The 23663-nt window shown below is 42.3% G+C and overlaps 1 protein-coding gene across 1 annotated transcript in view; it reads right to left on the bottom strand.

Annotated features, from left to right (window-relative positions):
* The window catches only part of CAB39L (calcium binding protein 39 like), a 131863-nt gene that overhangs the window by 84893 nt on the left and 23307 nt on the right, over positions 1-23663 (bottom strand). Inside the window, exons 2-4 of the mRNA XM_063951994.1 lie at positions 6546-6690; positions 4956-5120; positions 3277-3395 (exon numbers count right to left, since the gene is read on the bottom strand). Coding sequence (XP_063808064.1) covers positions 3277-3395; positions 4956-5120; positions 6546-6656 — 395 coding nt within the window. The 5' untranslated portion in view covers positions 6657-6690. The remainder of the gene's footprint in view (positions 1-3276; positions 3396-4955; positions 5121-6545; positions 6691-23663) is intronic.

The following is a 23663-nucleotide window of genomic DNA, read 5'->3' as shown; positions in this document are numbered from 1 at the left end:
TTTCAAAGCATTGTTGTGTAGAGTCTCTCTTGCAAAGAAAAACTCCAGAAGTCCCAGTTTCATTCACTATGTTATTCCTAGAGGTAATTATGCTGTGACAATTAACGTAACGTAGAAACAGGAACACACAATTCAACTAATGCAACGTGGGGCCTTGTTCAGAAATAAACACTTTTGCAAACATTGTATGCAGTGCGATAATATGCCTACGCTCCAGGGGGTGTCTTGTGTAAATGGACGCCTCCTGACAGCTTTTCTGATCTGCTGCCCTTAGATTTGGGTGGGTTATTTTGTTTCTGTGCAGGGTAAATACTGGCTGCTTTATTTTTACACTGCAATTAAGATTTCAGTTTGAACACACCCCACCCAAATCTAACTGTCTCTGCACGTTACATCTGCCCTCCCTGCAGTGCACATGGGGGGGTCATTTCGAGTTGTTCGCTCGTTATTTTTTTCTGCAAAGGAGCGATTAGTCGCTAATGCGCATGCGCAATGTCCGCAGTGCGACTGCGCCAAGTAAATTTGCTATGCAGTTAGGTATTTTACTCACGGCATTACGAGGTTTTTTTCTTCGTTCTGGTGATCGGAGTGTGATTGACAGGAAGTGGGTGTTTCTGGACGGAAACTGGCCGTTTCATGGGTGTGTGTAATAAAACGTTACCGTTTCTGGGAAAAACGCGGGAGTGGCTGGAGAAACGGAGGAGTGTCTGGCCGAACGCTGGGTGTGTTTGTGACGTCAAACCAGGAACGACAAGCACTGAACTGATCGCACTGGCAGAGTAAGTCTCGAGCTACTCAGAAACTGCACAGAGAAGTCTTTTCACAATTTTGCGAATCTTTCGTTCGCAATTTTGATAAGCTAAGATTCACTCCCAGTAGGCGGCGGCTTAGCGTGTGCAAAGCTGCTAAAAGTAGCTTGCGAGCGAACAACTCGGAATGACCCCCATGGTTTTGACCAACTGCTAACAAATTTGCTGCTGCGATCAACTCTGAGTTAGGCCCTTTGTTAGCTAATGCGCAAAACCATGTGCATTTATCAGCAAGAAGCCTCTAATAACTTTGTCAGGTTTAAGCATGTTTTACCGGCGTCCGGGCTGCCGGCCGTCAATATACCGACAGCGGCATCCCGACTGCTAGTATGCCGGCAGCGTGGCAAGCGCAAAGAGCTCGGTGGCTGTCGCCGGGCAGCAGCCAGAACAAAGAAGAAAGTGATTGCTAGTGCCATCGCAAAAAGATTGACAGCGGGGAGGCGCTCCGGGGCATCTACTCACCGTTTTCCGGACGTGGAGATCCGAACGCAGGCGTGTCCAGGTGTTTGGAGGGCGGATGTCTGAAGTCAAATCCGGGACCTTCATCGCTGGATCGATCGCACAGGGTAAGTAACTGCAGGGCTAGTCTACTTCTGCACAAAACTTTTTTTAGCATAGCAAGGCTGCACAAGCGATCGCAGCCCTGCTATGCTAAAATACACTCCCCCATAGGCGGCATCTAGTTGATCGCACGAGCAGCAAAAAGTTGCTATGTGCAATCAACTCGGAATGACCCCCTGTGGGTGTTGTGGACACCCATGAGTGAAAATAGTCCCGCTGTGCCGGTATTCCGGCTACTGACATTGCCAGCTGTTGGGATTCTGGCATCGGTATCCTGAACGCTGGGATCACCACAGCCGGCAAATTAAACTTATACCCTTTGTCAGTGTAAGATTAATTAATTACCAGTTATTTATATAGCACACACATATTCAATGCTGTGAGGCAGAAATGCTAACCATTACACAAACCATGCTGCCGTGCTGTTAAATACAAACTCTTGCAAAGGCTGTTTATTATCTAGTAGTAACATGCAACAATTACATGGTAACTGCCCTCAGCAATGAGATTTACAGTCTTTTTTGACTGTATGACATTCAGTCAGCTTATATCATTGACATTCTGTCGGCTACGTGTTAATCTATTCATCTGTGTACATTGCCATGCAGGCAAATAACTATAACATGGAATTCCTAAACACACCGAGTGGAAACTGTTATAATAAATGATTAACAAACTAATAAAATATTAATAAAGCTAGTTTCATTGACTATGGCTCACAAAGAAGGTGGTTTAGTTTTCTCCCCTGCTCTGCTTTTCACCAATACAGAGATGTGACAGATCAGCTATTTTAGGAACAGTGCTCGAGAGGCTGTTACTTGATTACATTAGATTTGACTAACTTTAACAAATAGTAAGTCTTGGATTACAATTTCATTGGAACATCTATGTAATGCCTGATGCCCTCTAAATGAGCTCAACTGTTTGTCAAGCCAAGAACACGCCCGACAAATTCTGCAATCCACAAATGTTCTTTTAATATGCATAATGTGCAGATTGCTACTGTACTTCGTCTTCTTTTTCTCTGAAATTCCCCACTGCATGATACACTTCTTTGAATTGGTCGCCCTGCCCAATGTCACCTATGTAGGGCACTCTAGGTGGCTGCCTTGCCTGGTATTCTCCTGTGTAGAATGAACAATGCATGGTTCTGATAATTTTGTAAGGATCTCGCCTATTTTTAATCTCCCTCAATAGGTGTAATCTCTTCCAGGCACTGCCTATTCTGCCTAGTGTAATCCTATTTAGTGCATCTAAAATGGCTGCCTCACTTGGATCCTTTGTAACACGAATAATCCTTGGAACAGATGACCCAAAGTGGCTGCCTCACCTTTGTATTAATGTTCATGGTTCTGTACGTTTTGAAAATCTAAACACTGGTATTATGTTCATAGTATCTGTAAAGCACATTGATTCCTATTCACTACATAAATATTATTACTGAAAATGAGTTTGTATATTCGCCCCGTGCTTGCGTGGGGTTCCCCCGAGTACTCTGGTTTCCGTTTCCGCCCATACTCCAAAAGTCTACTGGTAGCTGCAGAATGTGTGCGCTATATAAATAACTGGTAATAAAGAAATATATCTATTGCACTGATCATTAGAACAATGCATCTGGATGCCGTCATCAGATAATCTTTTTAAGGATGGCGTAGTTGGCTTTTTGGGATATGAAATGCTAAGTTAAATGAAGAGTTTATCCTTAAACAGAATCTACTGAGTACACAATTGTCTAATTAACCCACTGCCTCCAGTGAATACACGCTCTTGTGCCAGCCTGTCAGTCCACGGTGGCCTGCTTTTCTTACCACCTATGTAACATTCACAGCTGCATATGATGAGGTTATCTATTAATAGCTAGACATTATTTGTTGTGGCGATTCTAAAGTATTCCTTTATGACTTACCCTTTTAGCAGTATAAAGAGTATGTGTTGATGGGAACTAATATACTCCACAGTGGGGCTTCGAGTGCCAATCTGTCTTCTCAAGATGTTGTTGAATATCTGAGACACATCCTTCTTACCCTGCAAGACGAGAGAGGTATTTTCATACACAAGTAACTGAGAAAACAATGGAATCAGAACATTGCTACAATTAAAACAAGAGAATAATAGATTCCGTACAAAACACCCATTCCCCCACTTAAGGAGAGCGATGTGTTGGTTAGGCAGCCCTTTACACAGAAGAATTGTTTTTGCCTTCTAATATATAAGGCATGTCACACATTTTCTGATGGTATCAGTTTTTGGTGCAGATGTATTAAGCCTGGAGAAGTGATAAAGCAGTGATAAAATAGTGATAAGTGGAAGGTGATAGGAGCTGATTGGCTGGTGCGTTATCACCTTCCACTTATCACTACTTTATCACTTCTCCAGGCTTAATACATCTGCCCCTTTTTACGCCTTATTCTCACATGTATTAAGTATGTCTGATGTCAGAAGTAAATATTTAGTATTATTAACACTTATTCATATACTGTAGCATCAGCATACTTGGCAATGCTTTATAAATGTAAACCAGCAATAAGAAAGCCCTTCTAGCAAGCTTACCCTTTATAGTAATAAGACAAAATGGTCTGCTACATTAAGTTATGTGCCACATTATGTACTGTATACTGACCCAGCCAGATTGTAAAAGGAAAAGCTATGTGATCACACAGACATGTTGGTTTGGAGATTAGTATTGTGTTTATAAAGAGAATACATGTTTTCAGTGACCTGTAGTGACCTTTTTAGAATATTTTAGGGAGGTTATGGAAGGCTGCACCCTCCATTCACGCAGACCAACCAAACTCCTATCATCGGGATGTTTGCAGTTTTGAGATGTGCGCATATTCTCTAGCAAATTCATAAATGTATGTATGTACTAGTAAAGAGACCCTGGATATAACCGGTGACAATGGTATATGGGCTACTCCGCCCCGTCCCTCGCCTTTTCCGTGCCCATCCCCTCCCCTTTTGCCCACCAACTCTGTGCCAGCTGCTCAGTAGATCTCTTACATTTCAAAACAAGCAGTACGTGAAGAGCTGCCAATGCAACCACAGATGGTTCAATGAGAAATAGAATCCTATGGAAACAATAAACCTTCAAAAATGGAGTCCAAAATGTCACCTTTAAGCATTGTACTAGCTAGTGGTCTTTCTTTATAGCCTACAAGGTAAACTGTATATAGAGGACAATGTATTACACCTCTGTGAAGGCCTCAGACAGACGTCGCCACCACCAGGAGTGAGGATGCAGTTATGATTAAAAGAGATTTTTGACAAATCTTTGGCTATGGGGGCTGATAGATTGCCTTTGGTGGTTGCATAATAGACTGACCTGCTTAATCTCCAGCAAAGCCATCATTTGGGATATAGAACAAGAGTCGTTTATTAAAGGAGATAGCATTACTGAACGTTATTTTGAAAAGGCATCTGCGAGTTCCTTTGTCCAAGCACAGCCAGGCTTTGGAGCAGTTACAATGACTTGAGTGGGAGTGTTTGTAATGCACAAAACAGTTTATATACAGAGATAATGGTATATAAAAGATACTCATGCCAAAATACAGTAAGCCGCTTCTGCACACTTGAAAGCATACGTACCTCAAAGTCTATGAGGTGCAGGTTAGCTATCAATGTCACCAACAAGCCACTGTTGTACAATTCTTGCGCTAGCTGTGCCACCGGCTCCGTCTGAGGCTCCTTTTCTCCTGTACCACATAAAATTTCCTTTGTGGCTTGGAGGGATTTGGAAACCTCCTCAGAGGCCTGTTACACACATGCACAAAAAAGTAATAGATAAAATAAAATGTAGGTGTCATGAAAGCGATTTAAACAAAACATTCATATACCTGTTAAAGGCATGCTAGCCCTAATTGTTTCCTACTTGTGTCACTTAAATATTAAGAAATGAGTGAACGATAATATTTTTGTTGCACGAATATAGCAAGTGTCAACAATGGTAGCTAACTTACTGGAAAGCTTGCAACTATTTCCGGTCCCATAATCCCCTCCTGTCAGTTTTATGCCAGTGTGAAATCTTCCAATACAATGGAATGTGGTCAAGAAATGATGAATGAGGTGGATCTGAATTTATGAATGACAGCCAAAGGGATTACGTAATAAACGGGGAGATGTACCAAGCAATGAAAAGAGTGGAGAAGTGAGACAGTGGAGATGTTGCCCATGGCAACCAATCAGCTGCTCTGTATAATTTTATAGTATGCAAATTATAAATATTACTTCAATGCTGATTGGTTGTCATGGGCAACTTCTCCACTCTTTTCACTGTTTAGTACATCTCTCCAAAAGCGCTGTGCGCGCACTAAGTTTGTACAGAATGAAAGCAAAACATATATGCCCAAGGATACTTTTAAGCAGAGTGGACATTTCAAAAATTAAAGTGCCTTTAACAGCGGAAACATGCTGGGAAAAAGCTGCAAATGCATAGTACAGAAAAAAATGCATTGGTTCTAAACTTTTTCCTCAAAGATCCTCGGCAGGTTATTACTCTTTCTGCTCATCTCGTGCTTGATTCCGAGTTGGGAGAAAAGCAACAAAATGCAAGTAACTTTGCACCTTGCCAAAACCGTGTTGCTCTGCAGGGTGGGAGAGATTTAACATGTAAGAGGGGTTTCAATTGCAGTGTAAAAATAAAGCTGTCTTTACATTTGTAGGCTACATGCAAAAACAGCCAGTATTTACCCTGCATGCAAAAACAAAAAATGTATTTGCTCCCCTTGCATTGCAACATGGTTTGTCCAGCTTCAAAGTTACTTGCTGTTTTCATTTCAGTCTCAGCTTAGAATCAGCCCCCCAGTGTAATCATCTTATTAGCCAAGCTTGTGCCTAAAGAGGAAAAAAACACAATCAAACATAAATAAGAAGTGAGTTGATAATGTAATCTGTTGATATTGATAACTGAGGATCTTCATTTGAAGCTATTTTCTGGTCTCTCTGCCATGAGAATGAGCGGGCACAAGGCCACCTGATAACCAAAATCCATATTCAATTCTAATCTCACATGTAACTTATAAATATACAATGTGATGATTCTGGCAATATGTTAATGATTACAAGTTTATATTTCATCTCTATAGTAGTACTCTTCAAGATCAAGATACAATAAGTCTATAAATAAGGATGTTTAATACTTGAATAGCTGCAATATGAGAAAAGTGACAACAATCTTACCTTTTCTGTCTTCTTGTCCTGCTTTTCCAGTAACGTCATATTTTCCTTCAGAGTTTTTACGATTTCTGCAGGATTCTTGTGTGATTTACTGAATAGCGGCATTTTTTTCATGTTTTTCTGCTGCGTGCTACAGTCTTATCGTGTCCTTGAATAGAAAAATGCAATACTGTTAGTGAAAAGTAATATATTTATAATACTAAGAAAATAATTAACACATCATGGTCCAAAAATACCACACATATGTAGCTGATAAGACAGTGTGTATTGTGGTTTAATATCGCTTGAAATGTATTTCTGTAGGTGTACTCTTAAATGTGTGGTGTCAAAGTCAGAAAAATGTCTTAGTGCACACTGCCATATTTGCACCGCACACTGGTCCGTGCTGCGCATGCGTACGCTCTCCCGTGGAAGCGCATACCCGCAATAGCGTGCACTCGCACGCGCAGTATGCGCATTTACGGTAGAGTTTATGTGATCGTAGCGTGCGACTCATTCGTTACAAAAGTTCACAATTAATGTAGTTTATAGATCATGTTCCCCTCAATAGTTTCTGTAAGTTTGGTTTAGATAGAATGTCCCTGAGCGGAGGAATCCCTCTTTGTATTGCACGAAGGGTCTAACAGGAGTCATACAGCAGTGTTTGATACCCATCGGAAGAGTATTTAATTAGCAATATTCCGGTGTTGGTTTGGAGCGTATTAATCGCTCGTGCGAATAGTTATGGACATAAGAAGTTTATGTCCATTTCTATGATTTGCACATACTCAGGTATGCGGCGGGAAACCCAGTTCCCCACCCACCTGAGCTGTTGGAAATCAGCACAGCCCACCTGTATGAATCAACCTATGACCTTTGGTTACAGTACAGGGCCGAATTCCTGTGTCCAATAAACTGTAGGATTGTAGGGACTAGGAGATTGCATTGTGTGTGGGGCATAAATAGGCAGACCGACCACATCCAGCTCTCACTCTCTCATCAACGGTTATCTGCTGATAATCGGGAGCTGGATATCGAGGCGCAGGCGATCATACCCTTTGTGCGTAAGTTTTCTCTCCGTAATCATTGTCTTTCTGTGAGCCAATTTCTCTCTCTCTATTCTCTCTTTTCTCTAATATCTCCCCTAGACTAAACTTTATAGTATTGTATTGTATTGTGTTAGACCAGGATAGCATTGTAGTTTATCCCTTAGTTAGGTGTTTGGTTAGGAAGTCTTTGTTATATTGTAGTGTATCATTTGTACTGTGTTACTCTTTTACAAGTATACTAGATATAATACAGATTATAGGCTTTGGAACCCTAAACCAGTATCAGTGTATTTACTATAGTATTAAGTGTTCACTTGAGCGTCGGTGACGCTCAAACAGCTTTGTAGATAGTCAGGTTACACAAGGTTGCATTTACACCCTGTACTCACATTAAGGTATTCTGTGTGTTTCATCGGTATAAGGTTTAATATCAAGGTATAGTGTTGTGAGCGTCTGCACCGCTGGTGACCTCCTCGTGGTCTCTAGCGTATGCTACGTTACAGCGAATCTTTCCCCTAGACATAACCAATAACGTGTCCTGTGATCACTGGGCCGTGAGCGAACGTGACGCTTGAGCGTCTCGCCTACGGCTGAGCGATCGTTACGCAAATAGCGTATCATTACGGTATTTCTTAAGTAAGCAGCGTACAGTGTTCTTAGCTTCATAAGGGTTGTTTATACGACAAAGGAATTTAGCATTGTCAATTGCGGGCTCGTCCGGTCCTTTTCACATCTGCACTAGGTAGATCAGCAGACATTATCCCCCAGCAAAAGGGTGGGAGGTTGTCTCGCAGTTGCTGACGGGATAAGCGTCTGCTTCGCTTAGGTAAAGAGTGCTGAAGGAATCCGGTAACCGGAAGTAAGAACAAAACGCTTGTGTCTTTTAAAACTGTTTATTTTTCTTTTGTCTTGCGTACGCACGCATATATCTGCATTTCTATTTCATTTTTTCGTATATCACTATTCCTGTTTGCCAAATTTTATAGTTGATAGAAAGGGCTAAAAGGAGATTTGCTGTTATTTAATAGTAGAGGTAATAGTTAAAGTATAGAACAACACACGGGTTGTCTGGAAAACAAGGCAGTCAGTGTGGATTGCGGTAGATGATCAGGGATCATCTACATTGATAAATAAATATATTGTGTTACGGTGGATCCTTTGCATTGCGTACACGTGTCGCTAACAAAGACTAGCGTACGCAATCCAAAAGGCAGACGCACGCAGCGTACACTACGCAACGTAGCGTCTGGTTACGCCCACGTAGCTCAAGTCACGAAAAGTTGAATTAGCGCAAAGCGATAATTAGCGCAAAAGCGATAAGTAACGCACAGCGGTAGATAACGCGACGCGGTAAATAACGCAAATCTATTTTTTTTGGAAAATCTGAAAATTTAGTTTAACAGATCCTGCTCCTAATTGGTAACACTCTTGGCCTGAAGACAATTTCTGCGCAGAAATAGATATAGAAACAAAGTGTACATGTGTTGAGTGAGTGTGTTTTGTATACAAAAGTTTATATAACTTTAAGGTGGAACCAAAAGGAAAGTCGGGTACTCGTTAAGGAACATACGTGTAAGTGACATATACGGTGGCTAGGGAGGCATCCCTGGTTAAATAATATTTGAGCATTAGAGTATAGCGGACCATAAGATAAGGAACAGACCAGGAGGTCATAAGGTAAAAAGGTCCGCTATAAAAGTCCAGTGGCACAACGCCTGGGGTGTTGGTGCAGAACCCATATAGGCCATACAAGCTCTGGTTGAAGGAATCGCAGCCGAAAACATCGATTCCATTGATCTTTCAGTACATGACAAGTAGTGCTCGTATACTGAACGATTGGACCGCACGTTATTGTGTGCAGTAGTTAGTAATCTGACCTAATACCATTAGAGTAAAGTGGTCACAAACGCTATCTGTACATTCTGACGTGATTTGTGTAATTTTTTATTTTTGGAAGGGAAGTTCGCTGGTCACTCAGGAACTATCTAACAACCCCAACTTTACTGGAAAGAGTAAGTGTCCTGCGGGTAACCCTCATATGTTCCAGTAAACTAAAGGTTCACAGGGGCCCTGGGTTGGGTACCACAGCTCTGGTTTACAGTGATTGCGGCATAGGCCAACGTGGGCGAGAAGTAAGTGGGGTACTTGATAAACCACCACCGCCGGCCTGCCCAAGGACATCTTGGTTTGTTTGTAAGGGTGCGCTGAAAGCCTTGATATTCAAGGAGGAATAAGCAACGCCTGCAGATTATGGGGGCCATTTGTTCAGGTAGGGGGCGATCAACCCAGGTTCAGGTTGATTCAGAGAACCGATCCATCGGGTCGGCACGATATGTGATGTGTAAGAAATATGGAAATCACGCTGAAGTTTTTTGTGATGAATGGGAGAGAATGACTGTACAAGACAGGGACAAGTTCCCAAGAATAGGTAGCTTCAGTCCAGAGGTGTTACAAAATTTAAGGAGGAGGATAAGTCTCGTTGAACTAACGAAGAGACAAAATAAACATTATGAATATTTACAGTTATGGCAACAGGAAAGTGAATTACAAAGAGAGTCTATTGACTTTTCTGACTCTTATCTTGAGAGGAGAGACATGGCATCGGGAGAGGAGTTGATTGCGGAGAGAAAAGCACAAGGGTGGAACAATAAAAACGCTCTTAGCAACTGTAATATAGATTTTAAGAATAAGTGTAATAAATGTAACAATGATTATTGTAATACTGTTGAATGTACAACTATTAACCTGTGCCAGTTGCACCCCATGTCAAACCTCCCTCAGGAATACAAACAAGACAGTGAGCCCAGAACGATGTCAGCACCTCTTCCAACAACCATCACAGAAGCCATCCAGGTGGACACGACCAAATGGGTAAAGGCAATAATCGAACCCCCTAACGGAGGGTCAGGTGAGGTCGTGTCCACAGGTACGTACAATGTTTCATATCACGCACAAACAGATGTACCCCATATTGTAAGGCCAACACAAGATGATGGAACTGAGCTCAATCTGGCCAGGGTGATCTCAGTCCCCAATGGGAAGACTGACGATCAGGGAATCATTCCCGTCAAGGACAGTGCAATGCGCTGTCTCTTGTCCCGGACCGAATTGAGATCAATTGTGTCTGAATTTCCTGATCCTAGGAAAAATCTAGCCAAATGTCAAAGGTTTATAAAAGAACTAGGAAACGCCACAGAACCCACCAACAAAGAGTGGCGGACAGTGCTGAGGGCATGTTTGCCCTCCAGGGTTGACCCTGAAAAGTTCATTGCTGATTGTAAATTAAACACAGAGGTACCTTGTACGGAGGAACACAATCAGGAATGTATTAGGCAGATTAACCGACAGTTAGGAATATATTTCCCAGCTGCTGTCAAGTGGAATGAAATTTTCTCCATAAGACAAAACGAAAGGGAAAATGTTTCTAATTATTTCAATCGAGCACTGCAAATAATGGCTGGAAACACTGGGATCACGGACATCAAGACAAATGCACAACATAGAAGAATAGCGGTTAAGGTATTAATGAATGGTTTAAAAGATAAATTAAAAACAAGGGTACAGACCACCAACCCAAACTGGAGAGATATCTCGGTGACTGCACTAAGAGAGGCCGTCATCAATCAGGATCAGAATATCACCAGATACAGAGAGTCACAAAGAGATAAGTTAATGGCAGCAAAAATACAGGCCCAAACCACAAGACCACCCCAACAAAAGCCCCACACCCCTGCGAGAAATCCAGATATGGTAGTCTGTTACCATTGTCATAGAAAGGGACACATTGCAAGAGATTGTAGATCACGAGAAAGACCACACCATAATCATAAAAAACCAAGGAACCAGGGAAGCACAGGGGAAACGATTGATGATGATGAGCATCCGAGCGTTTGAGGAGGCATCAAATCAGCCAAGACCCCATTTCACTGACACATGGAGGAAGCCCAGGATTTGTTACCATTGTAGGAGAGAAGGGCATTATGCCCACAACTGCAACAGCCCACATAAAGTTAGACCCCCTAGACCAAGAAATGAGCAAAATTACAACACACACCATTATAATCAAGAATCACATAGGCAGGAAAGGTGATTGTTAGGAATGGAGGCAAGCCTGAGGTAACGGTTAATGAAGTGGGAGGTCATTCACTGAAGACACGGGAATGACCAGGTTAAACGTTGTAAATGTATTTGTGAAAAATGTTTTTCCCTTTTCTCACTCTCTATCCCCATCTCTGACGATTATTGGTAAGAATTCAAACATTGCATATTCGCCTGGTCCTTGCAGAAGTCTACCAAACCCCAGCATGACCTATCCACCACAATGTATTCTGGCCAGATACAGACAGTGGAATAATGCAAGTGCTGGTGGGGAGGGACTGCTCAAGGAGACCATTAGACACGTAGATACGACAGCCTAATAAGTCTGACAATGTTTTTCTAATACTAACAATGTTTTCTTACAATGTTTAAAAATGCTTTGTTTCTCTTTTCTTATTGATGGTTATTGTCGAGTTATGTAATGTATATATGCACATGAATTGTTCTCTATCTCTTTTGTTTTTTTATTTTCTCTCTCTTCTCACTCATGTTTCCATGATTTAAAGATGCTATGTCACCCCTCAGTTGGACCAATGATAATGCCAGATTTTTGCTCCTTACAGAAAGATCGTCGGTTAGGAGGGAATATTGCGTCACCAGAATGATCGTTTTTGAAGACTGAGAGACAGCACCTTTTGAGAGGACAGCAGAACAAGAAGAACAACAAAACGAGAGAACTTATTATCGTAACGAGTTCTCTCCCCCTCAAACTGATTATCTTATACCCCCTTTACAAATTTCTTCTTTTCTCCTCCTGTAAGATGGACTTGCCCCAAGAGACTGTGATATGGATTTTCCTGTTGACCATGATGTTGACCAGAGCAGTCTGTTTCGGTGAGAGTACCAGTGAGGTCGAGAAAGGATCCAGAAAGGTCCTGATGACTGAGACGGAGGTGTAAATTTCCAATAGCAACCCAATCACCAAGCAAAGGCGAGTACCGGGCACGATCTAACAACCATGTTATTTGTAAACAACTGTGAAGGAATGTTAGTTCAAAAAGAAAGTTGTATCTGTAGGCTCTGTAACAAAGTAATGCCAATCCAGTTTTAATATCCATATGGACCGGCATCCATTGAGTGACTATCACTCTCTAGTGGGTAGCGTGTTAAACCAAACAGATTGTTGGGTATGCTCTCAAGTACCTCAGGGTCACAGTAAATCAGGGCTAGTACCATTTCCTTTAACGTTAGGGGAGGTACTTGAGCTAAGTGGTGGGAGACCGGTGGACCGGAGGTTTAACATCTCCAGCCCTCCTAGTTTGAAGCTCCACCAATACCATGTGGATAGGTCCCTCATATGTTTTAACATCTCCAATCCCAGAAAACCGGGAAATTGGGAAGTGTCATGGAGCAACCTTACCATGACCTTTTCACACAGAGCAGATAGAATGCCTACAGATACCGAGCTCGTACGCCACATAGCCAGTAGAGGAAAGTCTTTTCGGTATCGATATACCTTAGGAAATAGGATTACTAGAGTTGGAGAGGTATCACCAGGATACTGTGCACATGTCATACAAACTGATACGTGCATTAGGCAGATGGAAGAATTAGGGTCAGGAGATTTCACCTGGAAGGTTTGTAACATGGTCATGTCCTTCTCCGTCCCTTATGTTCTCCCCGATGATGCATATTTCATATGCGGGAGAAAGGCGTACAAATGGCTTGCCCCAAACTCTGAAGGATTGTGTTATATTGGAAAAGTATTGCCTGAAGTAATGACTGTTACACATGACAAAATGAAGGACATACACCGTGGTGCCCAAACTCCTTATACTCACACTCACTACGAGCACCGGGTTAAAAGACAACTGTCAGAAAGGTTAGAGCATCCGGCCTCTGATCTTATCCATGAATCCACCGGGATTCAGGTCCTGGTAGCGTTAGATTTCACTCGCACCGCTCGAGGAGTGATGAATTATAGATACATTTCCGCACTCGCCAATTTGTTAGATAATATCACTGAAATGTATGATGACACGTTTAGATACACTGGAAGAGAACTTCAAGCTTACAAAACAGAACTAGTTCAGCATAGGATGGTTCTTAATTATCTTATAGCAGTAACAGGCGGATAGTGTGTTACATTGGCAACACAGTACGGCATAAAGTGTTGCACGTATATCACAAATAGCACCGAGGATCCGGTAGAGGTCATAGACCAAAAGATGGACGATATTCTGCAATTAAAGTGGGAATTTCGTCGAAAACACAATCTCACCCTTGCTGCTGTAGGTAATGAGCTGACTGGTTGGGTGTCATGGTTGAACCCGCGAAATTGGTTCTCCGGTTTAGGAGACTGGGCTCAAGGAGTCATAATGGATGTTGGAAAGTTTCTCCTATGTAATTTGGGTGTCGTTATATCTATTGGATTGATATTTAGATGCGGGCAGGCTTTGATGAGGTGCAAGCAAAGTACGAAAGTGATGAGCTTAAGGAGTGAGGAAACTGTAATTAACCTGGATTTGATTTATGACCCAATGCTAGAAACCATGACGTAATGATGTAATGAGTATACGGTCCGCCTTTCACCCATTTCTATGTTTTCCTCCGAGGTACAAAGACCCACGTAGACGAAGGATTTGATGAGCCAAGGGGCCGACAACGGAAAGATGGAAAGAAGAAGAGCAGACGACCTGATAAACAAGATTTTGATGGACAATGCCATGGGTACCCCAGTTTCCCTAGGAACTTTAAAACCACGCTAGCCCAACATTTTTTGTAAATCCATGGACGTTGTATGCTTTACTCACGATTTATGAGCAAAAGCACAAAGAAGAAGACTCCAATCAACCGACACCAATCAAGACCTCAATCGACGAACGTACATTACCCTGACATAGAATATCATTGCATTTTTCGTAAGTGTTCTTTATCTTCATCTCTGCAACCCTCAGGCAATAACACACATAGTCGATAGGGAATACAGGCACAGATAGCAGCAACCACATACCCCCCCCCAATTCATGTATCATCAACTAAAATGTGCATCCCCATTGTGTTACAACCACAGCCGAAATGAGCTCGGTAGAGTTTGACAGCCCATCCACAGACCTGTACCACAGGATAAGAAGGAATTCAAATGTATACTTCGCAATACCTCGAAGCTTGATTTACCACACGTACGGCACGATGATACATGACCCTCCAAACATGGACTCATACACACATGCTTCTACTTTCTCACTAGGTCATACTCTCTTCACACCTACTCCATTCTTCTTCCTTTCCCCACCATGGAAATCAATTAACCCCTGACTTACATTTTTCTCCTTAAATATTTTGTGGCAGTTATTATTGACTGCCAAAGGGTGGACTGTCAAAGTCAGAAAAATGTCTTAGTGCACACTGCCATATTTGCACCGCACACTGGTCCGTGCTGCGCATGCGTACGCTCTCCCGTGGAAGCGCATACCCGCAATAGCGTGCACTCGCACGCGCAGTATGCGCATTTACGGTAGAGTTTATGTGATCGTAGCGTGCGACTCATTCGTTACAAAAGTTCACAATTAATGTAGTTTATAGATCATGTTCCCCTCAATAGTTTCTGTAAGTTTGGTTTAGATAGAATGTCCCTGAGCGGAGGAATCCCTCTTTGTATTGCACGAAGGGTCTAACAGGAGTCATACAGCAGTGTTTGATACCCATCGGAAGAGTATTTAATTAGCAATATTCCGGTGTTGGTTTGGAGCGTATTAATCGCTCGTGCGAATAGTTATGGACATAAGAAGTTTATGTCCATTTCTATGATTTGCACATACTCAGGTATGCGGCGGGAAACCCAGTTCCCCACCCACCTGAGCTGTTGGAAATCAGCACAGCCCACCTGTATGAATCAACCTATGACCTTTGGTTACAGTACAGGGCCGAATTCCTGTGTCCAATAAACTGTAGGATTGTAGGGACTAGGAGATTGCATTGTGTGTGGGGCATAAATAGGCAGACCGACCACATCCAGCTCTCACTCTCTCATCAACGGTTATCTGCTGATAATCGGGAGCTGGATATCGAGGCGCAGGCGATCATACCCTTTGTGCGTAAGTTTTCTCTCCGTAATCATTGTCTTTCTGTGAGCCAATTTCTCTCTCTCTATTCTCTCTTTTCTCTAATATCTCCCCTAGACTAAACTTTATAGTATTGTATTGTATTGTGTTAGACCAGGATAGCATTGTAGTTTATCCCTTAGTTAGGTGTTTGGTTAGGAAGTCTTTGTTATATTGTAGTGTATCATTTGTACTGTGTTACTCTTTTACAAGTATACTAGATATAATACAGATTATAGGCTTTGGAACCCTAAACCAGTATCAGTGTATTTACTATAGTATTAAGTGTTCACTTGAGCGTCGGTGACGCTCAAACAGCTTTGTAGATAGTCAGGTTACACAAGGTTGCATTTACACCCTGTACTCACATTAAGGTATTCTGTGTGTTTCATCGGTATAAGGTTTAATATCAAGGTATAGTGTTGTGAGCGTCTGCACCGCTGGTGACCTCCTCGTGGTCTCTAGCGTATGCTACGTTACAGCGAATCTTTCCCCTAGACATAACCAATAACGTGTCCTGTGATCACTGGGCCGTGAGCGAACGTGACGCTTGAGCGTCTCGCCTACGGCTGAGCGATCGTTACGCAAATAGCGTATCATTACGGTATTTCTTAAGTAAGCAGCGTACAGTGTTCTTAGCTTCATAAGGGTTGTTTATACGACAAAGGAATTTAGCATTGTCAGTGGTAACAAGCAAGAGAGACTGTGCATGGAACCCTGTATTCTGCTGTTCCACCACTAATTAGCAGAACAACCATTCCCCTAAATTTCCAGCAGAGGGCCCAATACCCTGATGTCAGGATCTAGAACACCTGTTAGGTCACGTACACAGACCTGGGCCTCGTAGGCAAATGTGGTAGCGGTGGATGGGAATTTGAGACAATCCGCTCAACCATCTGAGCAAGACTGGGTGCAGAGAATAGTGACCCCACGGACCAATGACCACCCAGTTAACCCTTTTGCCATAACTGCGTCTATGCAGCGGTTCCAACGTCACCCAATTTAATATTATTGCTAGTCTTTCCCTAATAAATCAGCTATAAAATTTTGACCAATTTCCCATTGCCTATATTAGTAGACTAGGGGGGAATTAAATTGGTAATTTATCTACCGGGGCTATCCAATTAGTGGCGGCACTTATGAGGGATTTTTTTGTTTGGGACCTGCTGGGGTCCAAAAAAATAAATAAATAAATCCCTGATAAGTGACCTGTATTCGCGATTACGGCAGCAAAAACACAAAGGTCCTTGAAGTTATCATGGATTCTGTGTGTTTTCACCTGAAAACAGATAATTTTTCTGGAGGTAAAAAAGGGGCTCTACTTAGAATGGGCGTAAAAAAATTAAATTCCAGTAAAGTCCCATTTTTGCAGTGTGCAAATGAATTCCCCCTTATGTACTGGCTTTTGTTTGTACTTTTTTTTTTTTTTTGGAGCTGGCTTAGGTCTTTACTCTTTCACATTGGTGATTGGGATTGAACGTATCCAATTAAAACCCAGGGTTTCATCTTATCTTACAGGAACCATAATAACCATAGTATTTTGTACAGTGGGACATACCACTGGGGCCAAGCAATCACATGTAAATTGGATTTTCTATAGTTTACTTCTCTGTCATAGAGACGTACGAGGGAAGTAGTGCGTCTCTACCCTGCACAAAACAATTACCTAATACATCATTACTGCTGCTATTTCTATATTTAAATCTTACTGTATATGGCAATGCATACCGTTCTGTTGATATGTATTACTTTATACAAGTCGGTCACTCTCTGTCAATACTTAAATTATATGGATACTGCAGCCAAGAGGAACTGGAATGCTCAATGCATTCTGCAACATTAATACAAAATGACATTAAGCCAAATGGAAGCACTCTGAAGACTACAGCCACAAAAGCACAAATATATTGCCATTGCTGAACGTTTATTGCCAAATATTGGCTCTCTCAAGCACATCCAGCTAATGGCTTTATAATAGCTAACATCTTTACAAATGACTAAATCATAATAGAAAACATGTCAAACACATTTATCACCGATATAAATGAGTTACAAACCCCCTCCTGGATATTACAATGTTATACGCATTTGATTTAAAGATCAAGCAGCTAATCTAGTTTAGGTCGTTAATAGAAAGAAGATAATAATGAGTTAAAATACAGTACATAGAGCACAAGTAAAGTCAATATTTGACAACAATTTGTAACGAATGTTGTGTAATACTTAGCTGACTATTATACAGGTAACAACTGAGAGGCGCTTCTCTTATGACAGTCAGGGGACCACACTTTGTGCACTCAGCTTGCATTTAGGGATCTAGACCTATGATAGGCAACCTCATACACATAGGGGCTCACAAAGGACCACAGCATTACCCGTACAAGTAATGTTAAACAAATGTAATCAATGATAGAGACACCTATCTGTAATAACGCATCAGATGGTCATTTACATAAGTGCTACAAGCTATGAAGAAGAAACAGGACAAGTAAGCAGGAAGGAGCTGGGGGCTGCATAGTGTACGTCTCCAGGGACACTTGTTGCCCATCACTGATCTAGACAGTCAGCCCTATGCACATTAAGGGGCACAACTACTCTCCAGCTAGAAGTGTGCCTTGGCGTGTGGAGAACGGAAACGTGATTAGGAGACTGTGCATGTGTGTAAACTCATGCTCCAAACTCCTATACCTAGACCTACTCCATTCATTAAATAAAAAGAAGAGGGAAAGAACATGAGGACTGCATTATTACAAGTAGTAGTTTTGGGACTCGAGCGGAGTGGAAATGGATGCGTTGCCCCTGTCAAGGAATATTACTTAAAACTAGCCTTCTGCATCCTTTTATCTCATTTTGATAATTGCGCTCCCTATAATGGAATCTTCTGATCCGCAGAACTAGGTGCATCACTGCACTTACTCAGTTTGCAGGTAATACCCTCCCTCTTCTTAATGCTTCTTGTTGGCGGACGTAAACATCTACACTACTGCAAATGGCACCTCGTTTCTCTGTGCACCTATGTGCTTTGGTCGCAATCCTGGCGCACGCTACTGGATTTGATATATTACATAATGAGCCTCCTTTACTAAGGAAAACATATCTAAATATATTTTCTAACAAACAATTCAAGGACCATCTTGCACTACACTATTGCACTATAACCCCCCTCTTTAACTCCTGTCCATTATTATGGCAGAGTAGACAAGATAGAAGTATAAAACCGTACATTGGATACATGGCACATTGTTATACTGGGGGAGACCACTACCTGCCACGACACTTCTATGCATTACATTTATAATATGCTACGCCTAGAATGTTATATTAACATGGCCATAGCATCAATTACGACTGTTTCATGTGTTCAGTGCCGTGAATTACAACTTTAGCAAAGTGTAATCTCATTTATTATCATAATACACTGAAAAGGGTAACACATGTTCTGTCTGTGATGCCAGTCATCCTTTAGATGTGCCAGCTTTAGTCCATTACGTAGCTAAACTGGTTAGAACATGAAGCTACTTGTGTTCCCCTTCCAGCTATCAAGTGCGTGTAGCTAAAAATATCAACCATTATAAAACACAGTGTGCAGCATCTGCATGAGATTGATGCCCTGCCTATTATATCACCTGGCATACAAGACCACGTGCCCCAGTCGTCACATCCCTAGGCCGACTGATGACAGAAAGTATAGGTGACATATAGCTATCAAAAGCCCACACTGCATGGAGATCACATCCGGAAACATCTCAAACAATATTTTTACAGATGTTGCCCTTAAAAAAAATAAAAAAATAAGTAAATGACGCTGTGTGGCATGTAAACATCAAAGCTACAATATAATCTTTAGTTTCTGTTTGTTCCCATGAACAGTCCTGACTCATCGAAACTGGCCCTCTTAGTTTATTCTTTTTTTTATTTTTGTCAAGAATGGAAACACTTGTAATATTATTTCGGATCTATTTAAGGGATTATTTCTCACTGTTGCTAATAAATATATATAAAGCCAAACAGGCACAACAGATACTTAACACAACTAGTAAAAACACTGGACAGATAAGTAGGATCATATAAATCTTTTGGCTATGTCTCAAGATTCTGTACTCCTTTGACCTGGCTTTTTATATTACAGTTTGCATAACTCATTTATATGGTGCCTGATACCACGAGGCCATGTGGTGCCTGATGTCACACAGTTATACGGAGCCTGATGCCACGCAGCCATGTGGAGCCTCATGTCACACAGTTATACGGAGCCTGATGCCACGCAGCCATGTGGTGCCTGATGTCACACAGTTATACGGAGCCTGATGCCACGCAGCCATGTGGTGCCTGATGTCACACAGTTATACGGAGCCTGATGCCACGCAGCCGTGTGGTGCCTGATGTCACACAGTTATACGGAGCCTGATGCCACGCAGACATGTGGTGCCTGATGTGACACAGTTATACGGTGCCTGATGTCACACAGTTATACAGAGCCCGATGCCACACAGCCATGTGGTGCCTGAAGTTACGTAGTCAGGTGGTGTCTGATGTCACAAAATCAGGAGTAACATCAGCATCTCAATCAGTGGCCTGCAGTTACACTATGCATATATAAGGTCTAGAGATATTTTTTTTTAACCCTTGTTTAGACCTTATTCAATACTCGTGCCAATCAACAAATTATAATCTCCAGTCACTTTAAACGGGAAATCGGGCGTGATATAACAATTGAATATAGCCCTATGTTAGACAGTCCTTACACCCACACTTTATTTATTGCAAAAACAAGGTTTTCAGCTATTACATCCTTTCATAATGGGTGCCAGGTTGGCCAGTTACCCCTTCTTCATTTCCAGGGATCTCTCTGTAAGCACCATACACAGCTGATCACAATCTGACATGTCAGTTTGCTTTCCAATCAGTAGTGCTTAAGTCACTTTAGTTCCTATTATTATGAACAGTAATGTTGTGCATTTTATGTTGAAAGTGACCATTTGAGAATAACTCAGCCTATCTGGCAGAGCAAGGCTGGCAAGTTTTGGATTGGGGGCAAGCAGAAATTATGCTAACCATAATATTGCAGCAAAATGGTCATTAAATCGTTCACAAATCAGCAGCTACAAGTTTACAGTAAGTGGGTATTCTGAAATGAACATAAAGGCAGACAGACCTGATGCGTCCACTTATTCATTCTGAGGGGGCTCTCATAAGTATGTCCATTTACTTTCAAGAAGCATGGTCATAAATCCTTTACAATCACACTTGCCATGTAACCACTGACCAGGGATGAGAGCTACTGCTGATCATTTGACAATGCTCTAGGAATCCTAGTTCCAGGATCATACACATATGGCAAGAATCCCTGGGTTTCAGCTATTCATTACTCTCCTGACTGGCTGTTCTGTCTCAGCCATGTGTAGTTGGAGCCCGAGCGCTCCTCCGTTCCTCCACTAATGGCTCTCAGTGCGAGGGCCGGAGTGAAGGGGCTTCGGTGTCGCAGTGATGCAGAGAGCTGGGTTTTGGTCGCCAGATGGTGCAACCGAGGTGAGAGTGTATGTGTGTGTGTGTTGGGAGCGGGTGCAGTTAAGAGAGAAACATTGACCTGGCAAATGAATGGTCCAGAATGAGCTGTAAAAAGGGAGCATATTATGGCTACACATACAGTTGCTGTGCACCATGATCACCGGTAATGGTCAGGGCTGAGGTGCGGTTACAATACAATGTATTGTTACAATCTTGTAAATACATGGAAGAGGAGTAAAGTTTGGAACAATGGGCACGATTCAGACCTGATTGCTGTTGTGCATTTTCGCACAGCGGGAAACGATCGAACTACTGCGCAGGCACCACAATGCGCACACGCGACGGACAGCAGGAAGGTGCGAAAATTTTGATCGCACTGGAGTTCGCAAGGTGATTGACAGGAAGAGGACGTTTGTGGGTTGTAACTGACCGTTTTCTGGGAGTGTCTGGAAAAACGCAGGCGTTCCCAAGCGTTTTCAGGGAGGGGGTGTGACGTCAGCTCCGGCCCCGATCAGCCGGATTCTATCGCACTGGAGGAGTAAATATTGAGCTACGCATAGACTGGGAAAAACATTCGATGGTGAGTGTGATGTGAACGGTTTTGCAGCTGTCCCCTGACTGAGGGGAATTTACGCACAGCGTACACATGCAATCACTCCTCCTGGGCGGCGACTATCTGATCGCAGGACAGTGTCATTTGCAGCACAGCGATCGGGTCTGAATTTCACCCAACATACAATAAAAATGAAAAGTTTAAACGGGAAACACGGTCGTATGTGAGGAGCATGTGAGGACAGTGGGTAAAGATGTAAAAGTAGTATTATGTGGTCCACTGAAAAATAAAAAATAATTTCATATAAGGTCTTTACAGCCAATCAGGAGAATATGGTGAGAATTTGTAATATTCACCCAACAAGAACATCACACAAGACGACTTACACTAAGTGCACTCCCCAAAAACTCCCAAAAACTCACTCATGCTGAAGAGCAGTGACTCAATGGTGGGGTGTCAGCTCTGTAGATATATTTTGTATTGTGCTCTGTGTGAGCCAATGTAAGCGGTGATTAACACAGCCTCTGCCTGCATATTTCATGTCACATTATCGCTATGCTGCCATTGCACCATTTAGAACTTGGCTTTATTTATTAAGCATACAAATGATTTCACTATAGAAGAATTTGGTCTCGGGATGAATAATTGTGCCCCAACCCACTGTGTGGCTGCACAATGTTAAAATGAAACAATACTGATTAAGGGACTGCATTCTTCTATATTATAGTACAGCTCAATACCACTTACACAGATGAGAAGAGAGTTGTATTATCCCACTCCCCGTCACCCTTCCAATTGCTGTTTTACTACTTAACTACTGGGTACAGAATATACAATTTATTTGTTCACTTAAACAAAACTAAACTATAAATGGTTTTATGTTGCATCCTTATTGGGAAGTAATACTACTTTTCCACTACCGCTAAAACACGCATTATTGCAGTGATAACCCGGAACGCGGCTGATTGGAACAAGGTCCCCCCAAAAAACCCTGGGCCCAGCGACATAGGAATCTTACCCGGGGGGCGACTAGGGTTAGACCCAGGTTAAGGGGCAGTGTAAACGCGTAACCCGGGACATCTGCCCTGGGTTACGTGTACAGCATGGGGATTGGGTAAAAAACGGAACGATGTCTGTGACAGCTATCACCGGGGTGGGAGAAATTAGAGCCTCCCGGTATGGTTCGGACAATTCAGTTTTTTACCCCATCTCCACTTCATATGGAGGATCTGTAATCTCTTCTTACAAGTCTCCCTGGTACAGCTGTGACAGACACCCTTCAGGACAGGACAGGACAGGACGGACAGGACAGGACCCCCCCCCCCCCTTCCTTCTACACACCCTGCTGCAGGTCACCTGGCCACCGTTTCGGGGATATAGACCTAATCCGGGAAAATGTGGATGTCATCTCCAAGTGCCGGCAGAAGACAGACTGCATCCATGTGCAGTGAAAACGATGTGGACCCGGGAATAACCCTGGTCACAGCCTCCGAGTGAAAGGGATCTGTCAGTGTTCCAAATACCAGGGGGTAAATTTACTAAGGTGGGAGATTTTTAGAACTGGTGATGTTGCCCATGGCAACCAATCAGATTCTACTTACCATTAGAGATGTGCACCGGAAATTTTTCGGGTTTTGTGTTTTGGTTTTGGGTTCGGTTCCGCGGCCGTGTTTTGGGTTCGAACGCGTTTTGGCAAAATCTCACCGAATTTTTTTTGTCAGATTCGGGTGTGTTTTGGATTCGGGTGTTTTTTTTTCAAAAAACCCTAAAAAACATCTTAAATCATAGAATTTGGGGGTCATTTTGATCCCAAAGTATTATTAACCTCAATAACCATAATTTCCACTCATTTTCAGTCTATTCTGAACACCTCACAATATTATTTTTAGTC

Source organism: Pseudophryne corroboree, chromosome 2 (assembly GCF_028390025.1).
Source record: "Pseudophryne corroboree isolate aPseCor3 chromosome 2, aPseCor3.hap2, whole genome shotgun sequence".
Classification (NCBI taxonomy): Eukaryota; Metazoa; Chordata; class Amphibia; order Anura; family Myobatrachidae; genus Pseudophryne; species Pseudophryne corroboree.
This window is presented reverse-complemented; position numbering and strand designations above follow the sequence as displayed.